We start from the raw sequence: 17,109 nt of genomic DNA on the forward strand, positions 1-17,109 counted from the left end.
ATTACGTTTGTAGATTTAAATATCAATTATCTAAATGACAAAAAGCGCAAATAAAGCTTTTGACATTTCATTGTTTATTTTATCAAAAGTATGCAGCTCGAATGCAGCTTGAAAATTGAGCATCGCCATCTGCTTTGATGCTTATTTCCTGTCTTGCCATCATCGCATCAACAAGTGAGGTCCCAAGCTCAGTTTAACTTACATACTCCTACTCGCTCGCTCACGTTGAAGGCCCTAGCTGAGTACTTGCTCCTACTCCCTTGCACACATTAAAAACAGTAAAATTTTGTTGATTTTTTTTACCGTTACCGTTATTCTACGTGGGAGCGTTGCAGCAGCAGCTGTTATCCATTTAACAGCTGCTTAACATACATTTGTGCTGCTACGTACATGATGTTTCACATTTGTGCCTGTATGTGTGTGTGTGTGTATGTGTTTGTGTATGTATGTGAATTAAATCGGCACTTGTGCAACTTCTCAGCTCAGCTGCTGGTGTTTGACTCCCCACATGTTGTCTGTTCTCTTTTGTGCTGGGAAACCCCTCACTCACCCCTCACTCATGTTGTTCCTTGGCAAGTCTTCCTGTCTAAGAAAGCAGCGTCTTACGTATGTCTGTGCTTGTGTGTGTGTGTATGTTGTGTTTGTGTGCCGTCGTTTTCTATATTTTCTTTTGCTCGTAGACAAGGCTATAAAAATTGCTTAGTTCTTAAAGCTTTTTACGCCACGCCTTGTGTGCTGCTGTTGCTGCTGCTGCTGCTGCGTCTGCTTGTCTGGCGCGTAGTTGTTATGGCTGCTTGCTGTTGTCGCCTCTCGCCTCTCTCCTCCTACCTTTCCCCATTCCCCCATTCGGCCAGCTCACTTCTTGCGTCTTTATCTCATCTTCTCGCATGCGCTTCCCACACGTTATTTGTTTTGTCGACGTCGACGTCGACGTTGTTGTCGCTTTGCTTGTATTTTATTATTATTATTTTTCGCGTTATTCTGTGTTTTGCTCCGCAGTTTCTTTGGAAAAATTCAACTTTTACTTTTTTGTTTTCTTTTATGTATTTGCCTTCTGCCGCTTGCCTGCGTATGTGTTGTATGTATGTGTGTGTGTTTGACGTTGAGCATTTTTTATGATTATACTTTTTTTTGTGTTGCTTTTTATATATTTTTCATAGCCTCGCTTTTTGTTTTGGTCGTCGCGTTTAACGCTCGCTGCGCTTTGTGCCGCATTTTCTGTGCCGGCAAGTGTTCTCCTTTTCGTTTTTTTCTTTTTTTTTTAAATATTTATTTTGCTTACTCTGTCTCTGTAGTATCGCTGCCTATCAATTTTATGCTTTTTTTTCTCTGTTTGAACATTTCTCTCAATATCAAAAGTCGCGTTTTACGTTTACGTTTTACGTAGCGCTTTTGTTTGCGTTACGCTGTTACAGGCATACACACACACACACAGATACATACGACACTGGCACTTGATTCATTCATACATTTTCACTTCTGCTGCGTGCATGTGTGTGTGTGTGTGCCGGCCGCTTTCAATCTAAAATTGCGTTTTTTCCTTTTTATATGTGTATGTGTATATATATATGTGTGTGTATGTGTGCCAACGTTTATTTCGCCAACATTTTCGTTCGTTTGACTTTCTTTATAACTGCTGCTGCTACTGCTGCTGCTTTTGTGTGGCGATGTTTTTATTGCTTCTCATTTTTTATGATTGAAGGTCGTTTGTTGGCATTACATTGTTTTTGCTTCTCCTTCACACTCATTTTATTGTTTACACTGCTAGTTACATGCTCTTTCAACAGTTTGATAAGTATTGTAAAACTGTATGTGTGTGTGTGTGTGTGTGTGTGTATGAGTATTATTATTTAATTCATTGAGTTTTAAAGCCTTTCAATTTGTTCAGTCGCTTATTTGTCTTTGAATACATTTATTTTTGCAGCTGCTGCCGCTGTTAATTTATTTCAAACATACTCGCATACATCACACATACACACACACCTTCATGCAAAGCCCATTAATATGCGTTTGTAGTTTTGTACACCTTTCAACAACAAAACAAGCACATCATAAAGCTTGAAAAAGTTCAATAAACTTTTTGTGCTGCTAGCAGCGAACACGTCGCGTCACCATCATCGACAACTGCTACTGCTTCTTCTTCTTCTTAATATTTTGCTTGGACAGTCAATCGGCATTAGTTTATTTGAAGCAATGTCTTCTCTCTTCCCTCTTTATCGCCTGAAGCACCCGCTGTTGAAAAGCTTAAGTCTTCACTCACCATTCTCCACTCTCCTTACTCCACTCTCCGTACTCCACTCTTTTATTTAACAGTGGTAAATTCGGCTCGCGTGTAATTCTCAATTCGACACTTGATCAATTCCGTAATTTACTTGCTCGCTCGCTAACTGTGTCTGTATGTGTGTTGTGTATTTTATGATTTCTCAATAGTTTTCCTGGAAATGGCGCTCTTTATCTATCTCAGTTGCTGTGCGGAGGGCGTTTTAAGCTGTTGTATTTGCATTTGGGTTTAATTTAATTAACGTTGACCAGCGCATTTTCCCAGGCTAAACACACACACATACACACGCACACAGACAGAACCAAACACACACACACACAGAAAGCTTTCAATTGCTACAATTTTCGTTTTGTCATTAGGATTGATTTCGTTCGTGTTGCTGTGTTTTGGTAATTACAATTGAAATTTTTTGCGTTGCGCTCTCTTTCATTCTCTCTCTCTCTCTCTCTCTCTCTCTCTCTCTCTCTCTCTCTCTCTGTCACTCACTCGCTCTCTCGCTCGCTCCACAGTGTGTGTGTCATGTGCGAGCTTTGTCGCTCTCACATGTTGGTGTTGGCGTTGGTGTTGGTGTTGTTGATGCGCCATTGCGATCTACTGAGCAACTGGTTTGGTTCCGCTTTCGAAATAGCTTCAAAAGTTTACACCGTGCAGCACCCCTGGAATTCTTTAAATACACACGCGCACTCACACACACACACACACACACATACATATATAAATATATACATTTACACACCGGCGGCACTGAAGCCGCTTTGGATTGTCTTAAATTAATTATACATTTTTAACTAATTTGCAAATTTTCTCTTTTCTGTCTCGTTACAGGTAAATATATCGACAACTTCAACAGCAACAACAACAATAAAACAACAACATTTTTATAATTGGCTTATGAATTTGGCAGTAAAAAATGATGAGTTTTGTTATTGGCTTTTGAAAGTCCAACTTTTAACTGTTAGTTTTTTTATACACTTGCCAAGGAAACCAAAAGGCATATATATTCTTGATCAGCATCATTAGCCATGTATTTAATCGAATCATTGGCGTTTTTTTGAGATTGTTGAGCATTCTTGACTTTATTCTCTGATATTGATTTAGTTTTAGAGCGAGAGTGATGCTATTTATAAGACTGCTAACTGATAACCATATTTAAAGAACTAGCTGCTAACCAGAGACTAAAATTGTTTTTGGGCTTCTAAAAATAATGGATATTTAGAAGCCACTAGTCGGGGAATATTTTCTGATTTGATACTATATACTATCATCACATATTTTACAACGTATTGGCTTTGCTTATGAATAAACATGCAGAGTATAATTAAGAAAAAAATGTTGGCAATATCGACAACATAGAGTGGTTTAAATAAACAGAACAACTTCTTAAATAGTTAAATATATGGATCTTATAGAGTTATTAAGCTATAAATGATGGAATATCAAAATAATAGATTAAGAATAATAGAAAAGGCAATAGAAAGCACTTAATAGACTAATAGACAAATGGACGCCATCTGATAAGTCTCAACTTGGTGAATATGCAAATTTATACAAGATTTCCATGATGCCACGCCCACAAGCCAGCCCCGTCCCAATCGACTGAGAACAAATTATGTGTGGATTTCAGCAATTTAAGTGAAAAAAGCAGCTCATTTCCATGCAATTATTTTGCCTTATGACAATCCACAAGCCAAAAAGCCCAAGCAACCCAGCAACCCCTCAACAACCCCCGCGTCTAACCCCCAAAACACAATGCTGGGGGGTCTAAAAAAAGAAATGCGACATGTACTTGAATTTCAATATTGATGTCTTGTAATTTGCTACAAAATCAGCGACAATGGACAGAAACAAAAGCAGAAATTCGCTTGACAAAAAAAAACTGAAGCATAAATGACAAATGCACGCAACTCTAGAACTCCAAAGGAGCAAAATGGGAGGAAAATGAAGAGGATCCTAAAAAAATGCTAAATGAAATGAAATGAAATGAAATTACGGTGTGCTGCTTCATGTTGTGTGCCCCACCCTTTTCTGTGTGTTTGCCATCTCTTTCTCTATCCCTCTCTCTCTCTCTCTCTCCCACTCTCTCTCGCTCTCTCTCTCTCTCGGTGCTGCTCTATGTGGCATGGATGCAAATGTTGAAATTTTAAACCCTTGAATGTGGCCATTGTCTCTGATAGGTCTGTGCCTGGGCAGGGTTCCTACGAACCTCTTGCAGCCCATATTTATCTACACTATAGTATCGTCCGCCCCCTCCCTGCCTCGCTGGCTACCTTCACCACAGCCGTTGCCCATTTGCCAACTGGGCTGTAAGTAAGCGCTTTTAACTATATATTTGTTATTTGTTTTTTGTTTTTGTGTTTTTTTTCTGTCCCACGGTTTTTTTTTTGATTTTGTTTTGTCTTCGTTTTTCTCATTTGTCTGCCCGCGATTTTCTCTATTTATTTATTTTTTCTCTTATTTTTTTAATTGTATTTAGTTACATTGGTAATTATTGATTTTGAAGTGTACAGTTTTGCCCTTTGTCGAAGGCAGTTGTTATTTTTTTGTATGCTTCACTAATTAAAAACTTGTAAAATAGAGCAGCGGATGTAACAATTATATAGATTCCTGATCAACATCATAGCTTGAGGACAGTGCATTTGTAATGAGTTGGTTTCGGATTTGGTTAAGAGCTGCTGCCCTTTAGTAATAGGAGTCTAAATAGCTATCTGGCTGATGGCAGAAGTTTGATATCTACACTCGAAATTGAAAATTGTTAGCTATCTGCTAGAAGTATCAGTAGAAATCTCTTTTAATATAAATCCCTTATGGCATTCTCAAGTCTTTATATAAATTAAAGATACTCTTCACTATCAAACTCGATAATTTCGATGATGAACTGCACCCCTGGATGCATGCCACACTTTTATGTTGTTTGTATATAAAGTTCCTAAGTCTCTAAAATGCTCTTCGAAGACTTCAAATCTCGCCAAGATTATCAAATACGAATGGTATTTAAAATGTAGATATTATTATTGTTTTATATTGATTGATTGATTATAAATTATTGATAGTTTTGTCCGTAGCTTAGATAATGCCTGATGTCGCTTTCGTCTCCCATTTATATTTAGAGTTGGATAGATTTTTCGATTAATTCTGAGCCTTTTTGGCTATGGTTGCCATTTGGTTAGTATTTGTGCATCAGTCTCGATCTTAGTTGGTTAACTTGCATAGTTGCTGCTGGCTGCATTTATGGTTTGGACCGTTTATTGCCTTTGGTCGAGTCTTGACAGTTTCTGCATACTGCAAGCTGCACTTTCCCCTCGCCACCAAAACTGTTTGACATCAAAATGCTTGCAGTCATCTATTTTGTTTTTTTGTTGTTTTATATGCCGCTGTTTCCTCGCTTAGCTTAGCTTAGCTGCTGCTCTGTGTTTGTTGGCTTTTGTTTCTGCTGTCAGCTGTGCTCGGCGGCGCTCGGTTTTCAATTATGTGTGCTCGGTTCCTGTGTGTGTGTTGTGTGTTGCGGGCTGGCTTTGTGCTTGTCCTCGCCAGAATATGTCCGGCTCCGACTTGTTTCTGCTTTGGCTTTGGCTTGCTTGGCCATTGTGTGGGCCATTTGTGCTATATATCACTCATACGCAGCGTGGACGCTTCATTTTCATGCACTAATTGCGTTAGAATTTCAATGGAAATTTGTGGCAACCAACTCCTTGGTCTTCGCATCCTCATCCCCATCTCCCATCCCTGCTCCGGTCCTCTGCTGCCCTCTCACCCCCTCTCTTTATCCCTCTGGCATTTCTCATCTGTCGAAGTTTAACCCAAACGAACGCTTTGATTTGACTTTGGTCACATGCAGATTTTTTAATTGGAACTCAGTCTCCACTGCTGATAATCGAAGCCCGGACACGAGGCTGCCTGTGGGCGTGGTCTGTGCACTGATTTTATATATGTACACTTTTTTTTCATCTCTATTTTTGTATTTTCTTTTTTTTTTTTGTAAAGGGGTTGGTTGGCAACTACCATTTGTAACAGTTTTTTTTTCCCCCATTTTGCTGTTCTCCGTTTTTTTTTTAAAGATTTCTTTGCAACCTTTTTTTTTTGCATTTTGTACATAAACCCAAGTCCAAGTTTCAGTTAAAAATGGAAGAAAAAAACGGCTCTGGCCATTAGAGCTTCAGCGTCGACGTTGACGTCGGCAACGTAATTAAAAACAAGAAATGCTGAACAAGTAGAAAAACAACAAAAATAACAACAACAATCAGAACAACAACAACAAGACAAGACAAACGAGAAAAGTAAAAGAAATGTGCCAAGAAACTGGCCAGGCCTTTCTTCTAGCCATCCACCCACCCAGCAATCCTCAACCACCTCCCCACCCCGCCCCACTCCTGTTCTCAGAGGCCCGCAAATTTATTTAAATTTCGTGCGCCAAACTCTTTTTCGCTGTTCTATTTTCTGATGCCCTTCAATTAAGGAAGAGTTTTATCCTTTTCTGAGCTGATGTGCGAGTCAATTAAAATAGAAATGCTTAACTTGAATTTTATTAAGTTGAATACAGACTAACATTGATGAATAACCATAAATGTTTAACTATAGAATGTCCCTTAAATGTTAACAATTATGTGGCTTTGACTGCTTTGTTATTTGTTTGCTGGCAAAAAGTTACATTTTCGTATTTATGCAAAATAATTAATTAAAATAACCAATTGCATTGCGATTTTTTATTTATTTCAAATCAAGTTTCAATTTACACATTGAAAGCAGTTTCGCTTCGTTTATTTCTTTGTTTCCCTAGACGGTTAGAATATTTAAAATTCGACTTGCCAGAACTTCGTTTGCATTTCTTATAATTTGTTTCGCTTTTTTTGTTGTGTGTTTTCTTGTTATTTTTAATAAAGTGGCGAGTGGTGAGTGGCGAGCGGTGTACGCAAAAGGGCCAAGAAAAGTGCGAGTAGCTGCAAAAAATGTTGCGTAAATTTGTTATGTATTTTCATTTTTATTCCCGAACTTTTTTTCTTCCCCCTTTTCTTTTATTTTGTTAACTTAAATAAATAAATAAGGCGCTGGGGCCTTCGTCGCGCTGATGAGCCGCAGCAGCAGCAGTGGCAGCCACGACCACAAAACCCAGCAGCAACAGCAGCAGCAGCTCTTGCTCCTGCTCCTGCTCCTGCAACCCTTCCAAGCAATCATGCATCCTTTACTCGTTTCCCCCGCCCAGCACAACACACCGTCGCGCATTTCCATGCCCCGTACTTCCGTTTCCGGCGCCAGCCATTTGCATCTACAGCAAGAACAACAACAAAGCAAAATTTCTTCCATTTATTCGAAGGTTCTATCTCCCCCCCACCCCGCTCCCCCCTGGTTGCGCCACCAACTTATATATGTACATATATGTATATATATACAGATATTTGTGTCGTGTCGAAGAAGAAAAGTTTTTTTTCCTGTAAAAGAAAAAAAAAAACACAACGCAACTGACAACTGGACTTGCAGTGGTCAGAAGGGGTCAGGGGAAAGGGGGAGGGGTGGAAAGGGGTAGAGTTTTGGGTAACTGGGCGTGGGAAGATCAAAAAGGGGGTGGTTCTGCCAAAACGGGCTACACAAATTTTTCAACCTACTCAATTTTTCGCCTTAATTTCTTTTTTGTTTCTTCGACTGCCAAGGGACACCGCAGCAGGAGGCGGTAATAAGAATTTTTTCTTTAGTTCTTCTCTCAGCAGCCTTTCTCACCCTCTCAAGCATCCCTTCTCCAACCCACTCCATCCCCTCCTCCCCACCCACCCATCCGATTCGCTGGCTGGCCTGCCTTCTGTGCGTGTGCGCCGAAGTGTTTTTTCCGTATTTTTAATTTAAAATGCGAAGCATGAGAAATGAAAAAAAATTAAATGCGCTTGGGGTTGAGTGCGGCTCAGAGGCAGCAAATACAAAAAATTATATAAAAAAAATGAAGGAAAACAAAACGAGCAGAAATGAAAAGAAAAGAAAAGAAAAGAAAAGCATCTCCGTCGCACTGCTTAAAAGAAAAACTTCTGAAGTAAATATTGGCCTGTCCAATTGCTGCGACTGGCTGCCAACTGCAGTGGCCATCAGAGCTCTTCTGCGGGTGTGGGCAGTGGGCAGTGGGTGTTCTGCCCAAGGTGGCAGGCGGAGAAGCCGGGGGAATGGTGCGTCCACTCTGACAAACAGAAAAAACTGGACCCAGCCCCGTGTTGGCCAAGCCAAAAGGAAATCACAGCCCAAGCACTAAGGCGCAATGACTATTCCAGGCCAACATTTTTTACCTAACTGTCTGTCTGTCTGTTTGTCTGTCTGTCTGTCTGTCTGTCTGTCTTTTCTTGTACCTGTCTGTTTCTCAGCATCATTCGCAAATGGTACATACAACATTTATGAATGTACACCACGAACAATTTGATTATCAGAATCAAAAGAAATATAGAGGGACTCGATGAGGAAGTAATTCATTTGCGGGTAAAATCCAAAGAATAACTGCCAAATTGAATGACAAGTATTGAAAGAGTAGAAGGAAATATATAGAAATATATAAAGAGAGATATAGAACTAGAGAGAGAGAGAAATAGGTCTGCAATGATAAGTTGCTATAGAAAAATAGAGATAGTTATGGAAAGAAATATAAAAGATAAATATATATAGAGCTAGTGAAAATATGGATGGAAAAAGAGTTAGTGGATCGAGCTAAATATAGATATATAAAGGAACATAACTTGAACATGCAAATAATTATTTACCGAGTTAGTTTAAAAACAGTCGACAAAAGACTGGAAAGAAATACAAATTGTTGCAGTAAAGAGAAATTAAATGATTTAAAATTCAAAAAAGAAATAATAAAATTATTATATAAAAAATACAAATTAAATATCAGATTAAAAAATAAAATAAAGTCTCAAAAATTGAGAAATTCATGCAGCTTTTTGATCAGAAATTGATTGCTTCATTTAAATAATGCCTGCCTGAAAATCATGGAAATTTTGCTGATTTGCTTTGTTATCCATTCGATTGTTTTGCAGGGTCTGCTGCGCACCGCGGAACAATTGAAAATCAAGGGTCTCTGTGAGCCGGCTGAGAATGCGGATGATTTAAATGACGCGGCTTTGGCGACAATAACCGTATCGGAGAACATACAGCAGGCGGTTGTTGGCAACATTGTGAATGCGAGCATAGTGCCCGGTGCGCCCTCGCCCACGATCGAGCAGCAGCAGCAGCATCATCAACAGCAGCAGCAGCAACAGCAACAACAGCAGCAACATCAGCAGGAACATCAGCAGCAGGTGCAACAGCAGCAGCAGCTGATCAACAGTGCATTGCTGACACAGCATACGCTTGCAACAAACAGTGGTGGCATACAGTTGGCCAACGCGGCTGGGCAACAGCTGCTGAGCAATACAAGCGGCAGCAGTAGCAGTCTGCAACAGTTGCAGCAGCAACAGCAGCAGCAACAACAGTTGCAGCCAACGACACGTAAATCGAGAATGCGAAAACGCTCGAAAACGCCTGATTTGCAACTGGGTGGCAACGCCGTCGTTCAACAACCACAGCCGGCTCACCATCAGCAGCAGCAGCAGCAGCAACACAACCAACAACAACAACAGCAGCAGCAGCAGCAACAACAACAACAGCAGCAGCAACAACAGCAACATCAACAACAGCAACAACATCATCATCCGCAAACGATACTCATCCAGGGACAGAATCAAACATCGATCGTGAGTCTACAGCAGACGGCAGACGGCAATTATATACCCGTTGGGTCAGCTGGCGACGATTCCGATAGCGATAATAAGCCGCAAAAGATTTGCAAGACAGAGCAATCGGTGGCCTCGCCGGCATCCAACTCGTCCACATCGAATAATGCAGCGGGCGTGAGCGGCCAGGCGATTGTGACACAAATTGTAGTAGCGCGCGACGGAAAAGATAAAAATATGACTAGTTTAGGCATGGGCATGGTAAGTGTCGCCACAGCGAATCCCAAGCACTGTGTCGCGTCTCTCTCTCACTCACTCACTCACTCACTTACTCACTCGCACATACTGACATACACACAACACACACACACAACACACACACACACACAACATACACACAGAAACACACACACTACTCTCTGTGTGGTGGTGTGGTGTCAGTGAGTCGTCTGTGTCTCTCTTTCAATCTCTGCTGCACATCATCATTGAGCTATGTCTAACATATAATATACCCTCCTCTCTCTTCACTTCCTCTCCCCCTCTCCTGTGGCCAAAAAAATAATTGGCAATTGCAGAACGGCGGTCTGTTGGGCGTGCCCATGGGCTTTCTGGACTTTACACCGGAACCACCAGCACCATCAGCCACACCAGTCACCGTTACGGAACACGTCGATCTATCGTGCAACCCCAGCACCGATACACGCGATCTATCAAGTGAGTTTCGGTAGTGGTAGTCTCTTCCATTATTTACACAAAATATCACAATCAAATACTTAAGTTTCAAATTAAAATTATTGCCAATTATATTAGTTGAAGTATTTGATATATATTGAGTCTGCATCAACAGTTGAAAATACGGTTTTTTGTACTTAAATCGAGAAATTGACGCTTTAAGTTTCTGTTTTCCAATTCAAACTGTTGTATCTTGGCCAATAATTGTCCAAAAAAGTGGCACCTATTAATTATATTATTATTATATGTATTAAATTAAACGGGCGGAAAAAAGCATGTTCGTAGACCACTTGATTAGGATACATATATATATTTTCTTGAATATATAATCTCAAAGACTATAAGAACCAGAGAAATTCGGAATGTATTTCCTCGAATACCAGGCACATATTATTGCATATAATTTAATCGATTTTTAAGGTTAGTCAGCAAATGTGAATAGTAAATGATTCCTTCAAAGATCGACCAACTTTATATATATTTCATGTTCGAACGTTTACTGCGAGAAATACTTAGCTACATTCATAAGTAAGCCTCAGAAATAACATATCGTTGTTAATATTTATAATTTAATTATCCCAAGTACAAACAGTTTGACGATATAGTTCGAGTCCATCTCTGTGGTTTAATGTTATACAACTGAGTAACGTATAATTTCTATTTGCTTGCAGATCCCACCGAACCGCTCGACATTGACAATCATTTGGCTCAGCAAATCCATCGGCTCGATCAATCTCCCATGCACTCAATAGCGCATCATCATGCAACCGGCGACGAGAGCAATTCGAATCTGGTGCAGCATATCAAAAGCGAGGTGATTGAGGCCAAGCACTTGGCCCATGTACAAGCGCAACAGCAGCAACAGCAGCAGCAGCAACAACAGCAGCAGCAACAACAACAACAGCAGCAGCAGCAACAGCAACAACAACAGCAGCAGCAGCAACAACAGCAGCAGCAGCAGCAGCAACATGCACATCATCATCATCAGTTGCACGCTCAGCAACTGTTGGCCCAGAGTCAGCAGCAGCAGCAGCAGCAACAACAACAGCAGCAGCAACACCAACAACAGCAGCAGCAGCAGGCGGCGGTGCATGCCGCACAGCATGCAGCGCATGCCACGCATGCGGAAATCAGCGGCGCCACTGTCATGGAGATTGATCCGAGCCAGATTAAGAATGAGCCGGGCATGATTATAACGCCAGAGATTGTCAATATGATGTCCACCGGGCATATGGGTAAGTCGATTGCAGCTTAGGCGATCTGTTGAACCTGCCACTAACAATATATTCGATATATTCTGTTGTTGCAGACATGTACAACTCGGATACGAGCGAGGACTCAATGATGATCGCGAACGGTTCGCCGCACGATCAGAATGAGCCGCATTATACGAATTTGGATCAGCAGCACGGCGGACTGGGTGGCAGCGTTTGCGGCCCCAGCGTCGGTGGTGTTGGTGGTGGTGGTGGCGGCATTGGTGGTGGTGGTAGTGCTGGCGAGAAAGGTCAGTTTAATGGTCCCAAAGCTTGGACACAAGATGATATGAATTCAGCTTTAGATGCATTAAAGAATCAAAACATGAGCCTGACGAAAGCATCTGCCATTTATGGCATACCATCAACGACCTTATGGCAGCGAGCACACCGTTTGGGCATCGAAACGCCTAAGAAGGAGGGCGGCACCAAATCGTGGAACGAGGACGCCCTGCAAAATGCCTTGGAGGCGTTGCGTTCGGGTCAAATATCGGCGAATAAAGCATCGAAAGCGTTTGGTATTCCCTCATCGACGCTATACAAGATTGCGCGTCGCGAGGGCATACGGCTGGCGGCGCCATTCAATGCCGCACCAACCACGTGGACACCCGAGGATCTGGAGCGTGCATTGGAGGCGATACGCGCCGGCAACACCTCTGTACAAAAAGCAAGTGCCGAATTCGGCATACCGACAGGTGAGTTCATACAGTTCCCCCGTTTTGCGTAAGACAACCCCAAAAACCAGATCGCAGACAACTGTTGCTGCTGCTGCTGCTGCTGTTGCCACTCGTTACTCGTTACTCGTTAGTCGTTACTCGTTACTAGTTAGTCTCTAAGCGTCACTCGCAACTATCTGCAAGCGTTACAAAACGCGTGTGGCATTCGTATGTTGTAACTCGTTAGTTACTCGTTAGGAATGTCTCGTTATTCTTAATATGTACTCGTTACTTGTAATTCTTTAGAATTCTCTTACTTCCTTCCTATCCTCATCACTCGTTACTCTGTACTTGCTTTACATGTTGAATAAACTCGTAGGTTTGATACTCTCCTACATGTTGCTAATTGCATATTCCTCTGTATTCGCTAAAAGTGAAAAATTCTGCTCCTCTGCTAAATATTTAAATGTTGATTGTGCTCGCAAGTGGTACTTGCTTCTTATGACTTATAACCCATTAGCTTTACGACTTTGCCCGCCGCCCCCTTTTGTTCAAACTGTCGACAGTTAGTAATTTATGCATTACCCATTCCCAAAAAGGGAGTTGGAGAACTTTTGCTTTTACTCGCCATTTGTTGCTAATTCATGTACAATTCTTAATGCCAAAGGAACACTTTATGGACGCTGCAAACGGGAGGGCATCGAACTGTCGCGTTCGAATCCAACGCCCTGGTCTGAGGATGCTATGAACGAGGCATTGAACTCGGTGCGGTATGTATGCAAATTGACTGGCTACCAATGGCTACTAAAATTCCAATAACAATACAAATCTAATGTACATTTTTCTGTTGCAGCGTTGGTCAAATGTCCATCAACCAGGCGGCCATACACTACAACCTGCCCTACAGTTCGCTCTACGGACGATTCAAGCGTGGCAAGTACGATGTGGTTGCCAATACCAGTGGCGTCTCGCTGAACAACACCTCGGGTAATACGACCGGCAGCATTGAGATTATCGAGCATAGTCAGGAGAATTCGGTACGCTACTAAACACAACTCGAACCAAAAAAGACACACACACACACACACACACACACACACGCACACACACTCATATCATCGATACATAATTAGAAATTGCTTGCAACAAAAGATTGTTTAACGTCTGCTTCTGTAAAATGGATTCTCAATACAAAGTTAGGCTTTAAATTGAGGGGCGATTCGAGTTTTGTGTTGCAATAGGAGATCTCTCGTAAATATGCCAAATACTTTGCTGACGTAACTTTAAATCAACTCATATTTAGGGATATTTGTCTTTTTAGACAGATTAGTAAAGATTAAGATTGTTCAGCTGTGCAAATATTTAAATATATATTACAAATGATAAGAACAAGAAAGAACTATTTAGATCTCAGCAGTTTAACTTTGTTCTACAAGTGTATGTTACACTTACATGCCAGTGAATACTCAATTTTCGACTGATTGGCAGCTATATGATATAGGGGTCAGATATCAGATATCAGATCAACTCCGATCTACGTTCGACCCTCAGCAAAAATAAAGATTGCTCTTAAACTGAGGCAGTTATGCGGACAAGGCTATATCGACTCGTTTTTGATCAAGAATATATATATATAGAATGTATATAGAATATATAGAATATATATATACACCTTACGGTGCTCGATACGTCTCCTTTAATGCGCTTTAAATCTGGGCTTACAAATTAAAAAATAATATGCAGTTTAGTTTTGCGACTCGCTGTTTGTTTAGTCGTCACGATAACACGATATATATCACTGATCCCATAAACAATATATATATATATGTATGTGTGTGTGTCTTTGTGTTGAATCATTTGTTGGCACACCAACACCAACACCCACCCAGCCACCACAATGACACCGACACCACTGCCAATGCTTGACTAACCAATAACAAATTTATTTATGCAAAGTTGCATATGTTGCAGCAACAGTTCCCGTACAGTCCGTCGCCACATCCGCCGACGCCACAGCATCATAGTACGCCGCAGCATCACAGTTCGCAGCAGGGGCCGCCGACGCCGCAGCATATGCAACAGCATGTGGTGCACATGCAACAGCAGTCGCCACACCAGGCGCACCATCAACAGCAACAGCAGCAACAGCAGCAGCAACAGCAGCAGCACATGCAACAGCAACAGGATGTGGTCACGTCAAGCAGCCAAGTGGTGCATAGCCAGCAACAGCAGCAGCAGCTTCAGCAGATCTATCAGCATCACGGCACGCCCGAGCGCAGTTGAGAATCACTGCATGCTGCGGCAATGTTAGGCGGCGGCGGCGGCGGCGGCAGCAATAGCAGCGGCAACAACAATAACAACACAGCAGCGACAACAACAATAGTAACAGCAACACCCTTTGCCAGCATCTCGGGACTGGCCAGCGGAGCAGCAGCAGCAGCAGCAGCAGCAGGAGTAGCAGCAGCAATGCCACCGTCCACAGCTGGCACCAGCAAACGCAAGAAAGCATCCAAACAGAAGCGTTGAGAAAGCGCCGACGGAGCTCGCTCTGACGGAGCCGAAGACGCCATCGATTGCAGCACCACCAACACCTCCACTGAAGCCGCCACCGCCGCCGACGCCGCCGCCGTTGTCAAATTTCGCTTCAACTCGAAGCATTGGAAGCGCAAGCTGAGGCAATTTCATTTGTTAATGTCAAAGTCAACTTGAGAAAGCTCACAAAAACTGCTGAGGGCAAAAATCAACAAACACAACAACAACAAAACAAAAAACAAAAAACAAGAAAAACAAAAACAATCAAAATTTAAAGAAATTAATTAAATTTGGAGCATTAATTACACAATTTGAGATGTGTATCAAATGTAAATAATAATCTTATAATGTTAGTTGTATATGAAATATGCTTTATCTACACCACACTCTACACTACACTACACACTACACATTGTTTTCAACTTAACTCGAAATGAAAATGAAAGGAGCAGGAGTTTGTTAATTATTCAAAGACATGTGTTTCTTCATATATATATTTATATATACATATTTTCTTTGATCGAGACATAAGCATTACATAAAATTAAGTCAAAGTGAACATTTTGTAGCAGAATTCTGATAAAAAATATACATTTTTTGGTTCTGTTTCTAATTAGTTAAGTGTGAGACTGAAAATGAGCCCACAACTGTAAAAGCAACAACTGCGGCAACACACACACACACACACACACACACACAGTTTATATACATGTATATAATTTATATATATGTGTATATATATATATATATATGAAAAATGCTTTATAATTTTGTTTAGAAGAGAAAGAGAAAATACCTTAATAATATATATATATATATAGAATTAAACCAAAATCATCAAGGTCGTAGCAATTAAACTCATTAGCATGTAAAACAACTTAAAACAAATCACAAAAAAACTAAAAAAAAAAAAACAAATCAAAACGAAAACAAAAAAAAATCATTTGAATTTTTAGAAAGAAAGGCGTGAAGCAAACGAAACTGTAGCAAATGCAAAAAACTATATAATTGAAGTAAACTGAAGATAAACACATGAAATTTAATGTATTTTTGATAAAAGAAACAAACGTTGTAAAAAGTTTCAAAATACTGTTAATATGTTAAAAAAAAACACACACAAAACACAATGAAAAACAAAACAATGTCAAAATCAAAACAACATTTATAAGCAGAAAGTAAACTATTATAAACACATACACTCACTCACGTATTTAGAGAATAATGTAAAATTTTTGCTAGTGTAGCGTGTCAACGTAGAAATAAAGTCCTAACCACCTTTTTCTCAACCCCTAAAAAAACATATAGAAGACCATGAAACAGTTTTATTTTACATACTTATTAAAATACATAAATATATCTCAGTTAGGGGTTTAGACAAACTATCAAAGAAATGTAAGAAAATCAAAGGAACATTGAAAACAAATCGAAAATATTCAATAAATGTAAAAAAAAAAAAAAAAAAAAAATAAATGTAATTTTGAAATGACAAAAGAAAAAACAAAACAAAAAATTAATATAAACTCTGTATAGCTTCCATTAGTATATAGAACGAGTGCAGTATACACCGATCACACACACACACACACACAAACACACACACACAAACACACACACACAAACACACACACACAAACACACACACACAACACATACATATATATATTTGAAGCTACTTCAAGTTTTGGTTTCAAGGAGAAAAAAACAAACATAAGAAAAGAAAAAAAAAACAGGAAACTTTTTTGAAAAACTTTGTACATATACATTACACATATATTTAGGTTATAGACATAAATTAATGAAGAGAGTTACACAAAATAAATTCGAAATGTTTGCACTTATTGCGCCTAATTTATTTAATGCATAATTTAAACCATATAGTGTGTTTACATACCGTAGAACTGAAATGCAATATGCTTACCTTAACTCAATATAATTTAATTCCTATTACTTTTTAGTTGCTATCCTTCACATATTCA

At 40.1% G+C, this 17,109-nt stretch overlaps 1 protein-coding gene across 3 annotated transcripts in view; it reads left to right on the top strand.

Annotated features, from left to right (window-relative positions):
* The window catches only part of LOC6559837 (broad-complex core protein), a 52,627-nt gene extending 37,244 nt beyond the window's left edge, over window positions 1-15,383 (top strand). The window contains exons 3-11 of one of the 3 annotated variants that reach the window (XM_043216371.1): window positions 9,286-9,823; window positions 9,932-10,221; window positions 10,536-10,674; window positions 11,364-11,927; window positions 12,002-12,196; window positions 12,251-12,640; window positions 13,269-13,371; window positions 13,455-13,638; window positions 14,558-15,383. In XM_043216371.1, the coding sequence (XP_043072306.1) occupies window positions 9,286-9,823; window positions 9,932-10,221; window positions 10,536-10,674; window positions 11,364-11,927; window positions 12,002-12,196; window positions 12,251-12,640; window positions 13,269-13,371; window positions 13,455-13,638; window positions 14,558-14,884 (2,730 nt within the window). In that variant the 3' untranslated portion in view covers window positions 14,885-15,383. Of the gene's footprint in view, window positions 1-9,285; window positions 9,824-9,931; window positions 10,222-10,535; window positions 10,675-11,363; window positions 11,928-12,001; window positions 12,641-13,268; window positions 13,372-13,454; window positions 13,639-14,557 lie in introns of those variants that run through there. The other 2 variants (XM_043216370.1, XM_043216369.1) reach the window with 2 other exon arrangements.
* The last annotated feature ends 1,726 nt before the right edge of the window (window positions 15,384-17,109 follow it).

The sequence above is a fragment of the Drosophila grimshawi genome, unplaced genomic scaffold (assembly GCF_018153295.1).
Source record: "Drosophila grimshawi isolate 15287-2541.00 unplaced genomic scaffold, ASM1815329v1 contig_1367, whole genome shotgun sequence".
NCBI lineage: Eukaryota > Metazoa > Arthropoda > Insecta > Diptera > Drosophilidae > Drosophila > Drosophila grimshawi.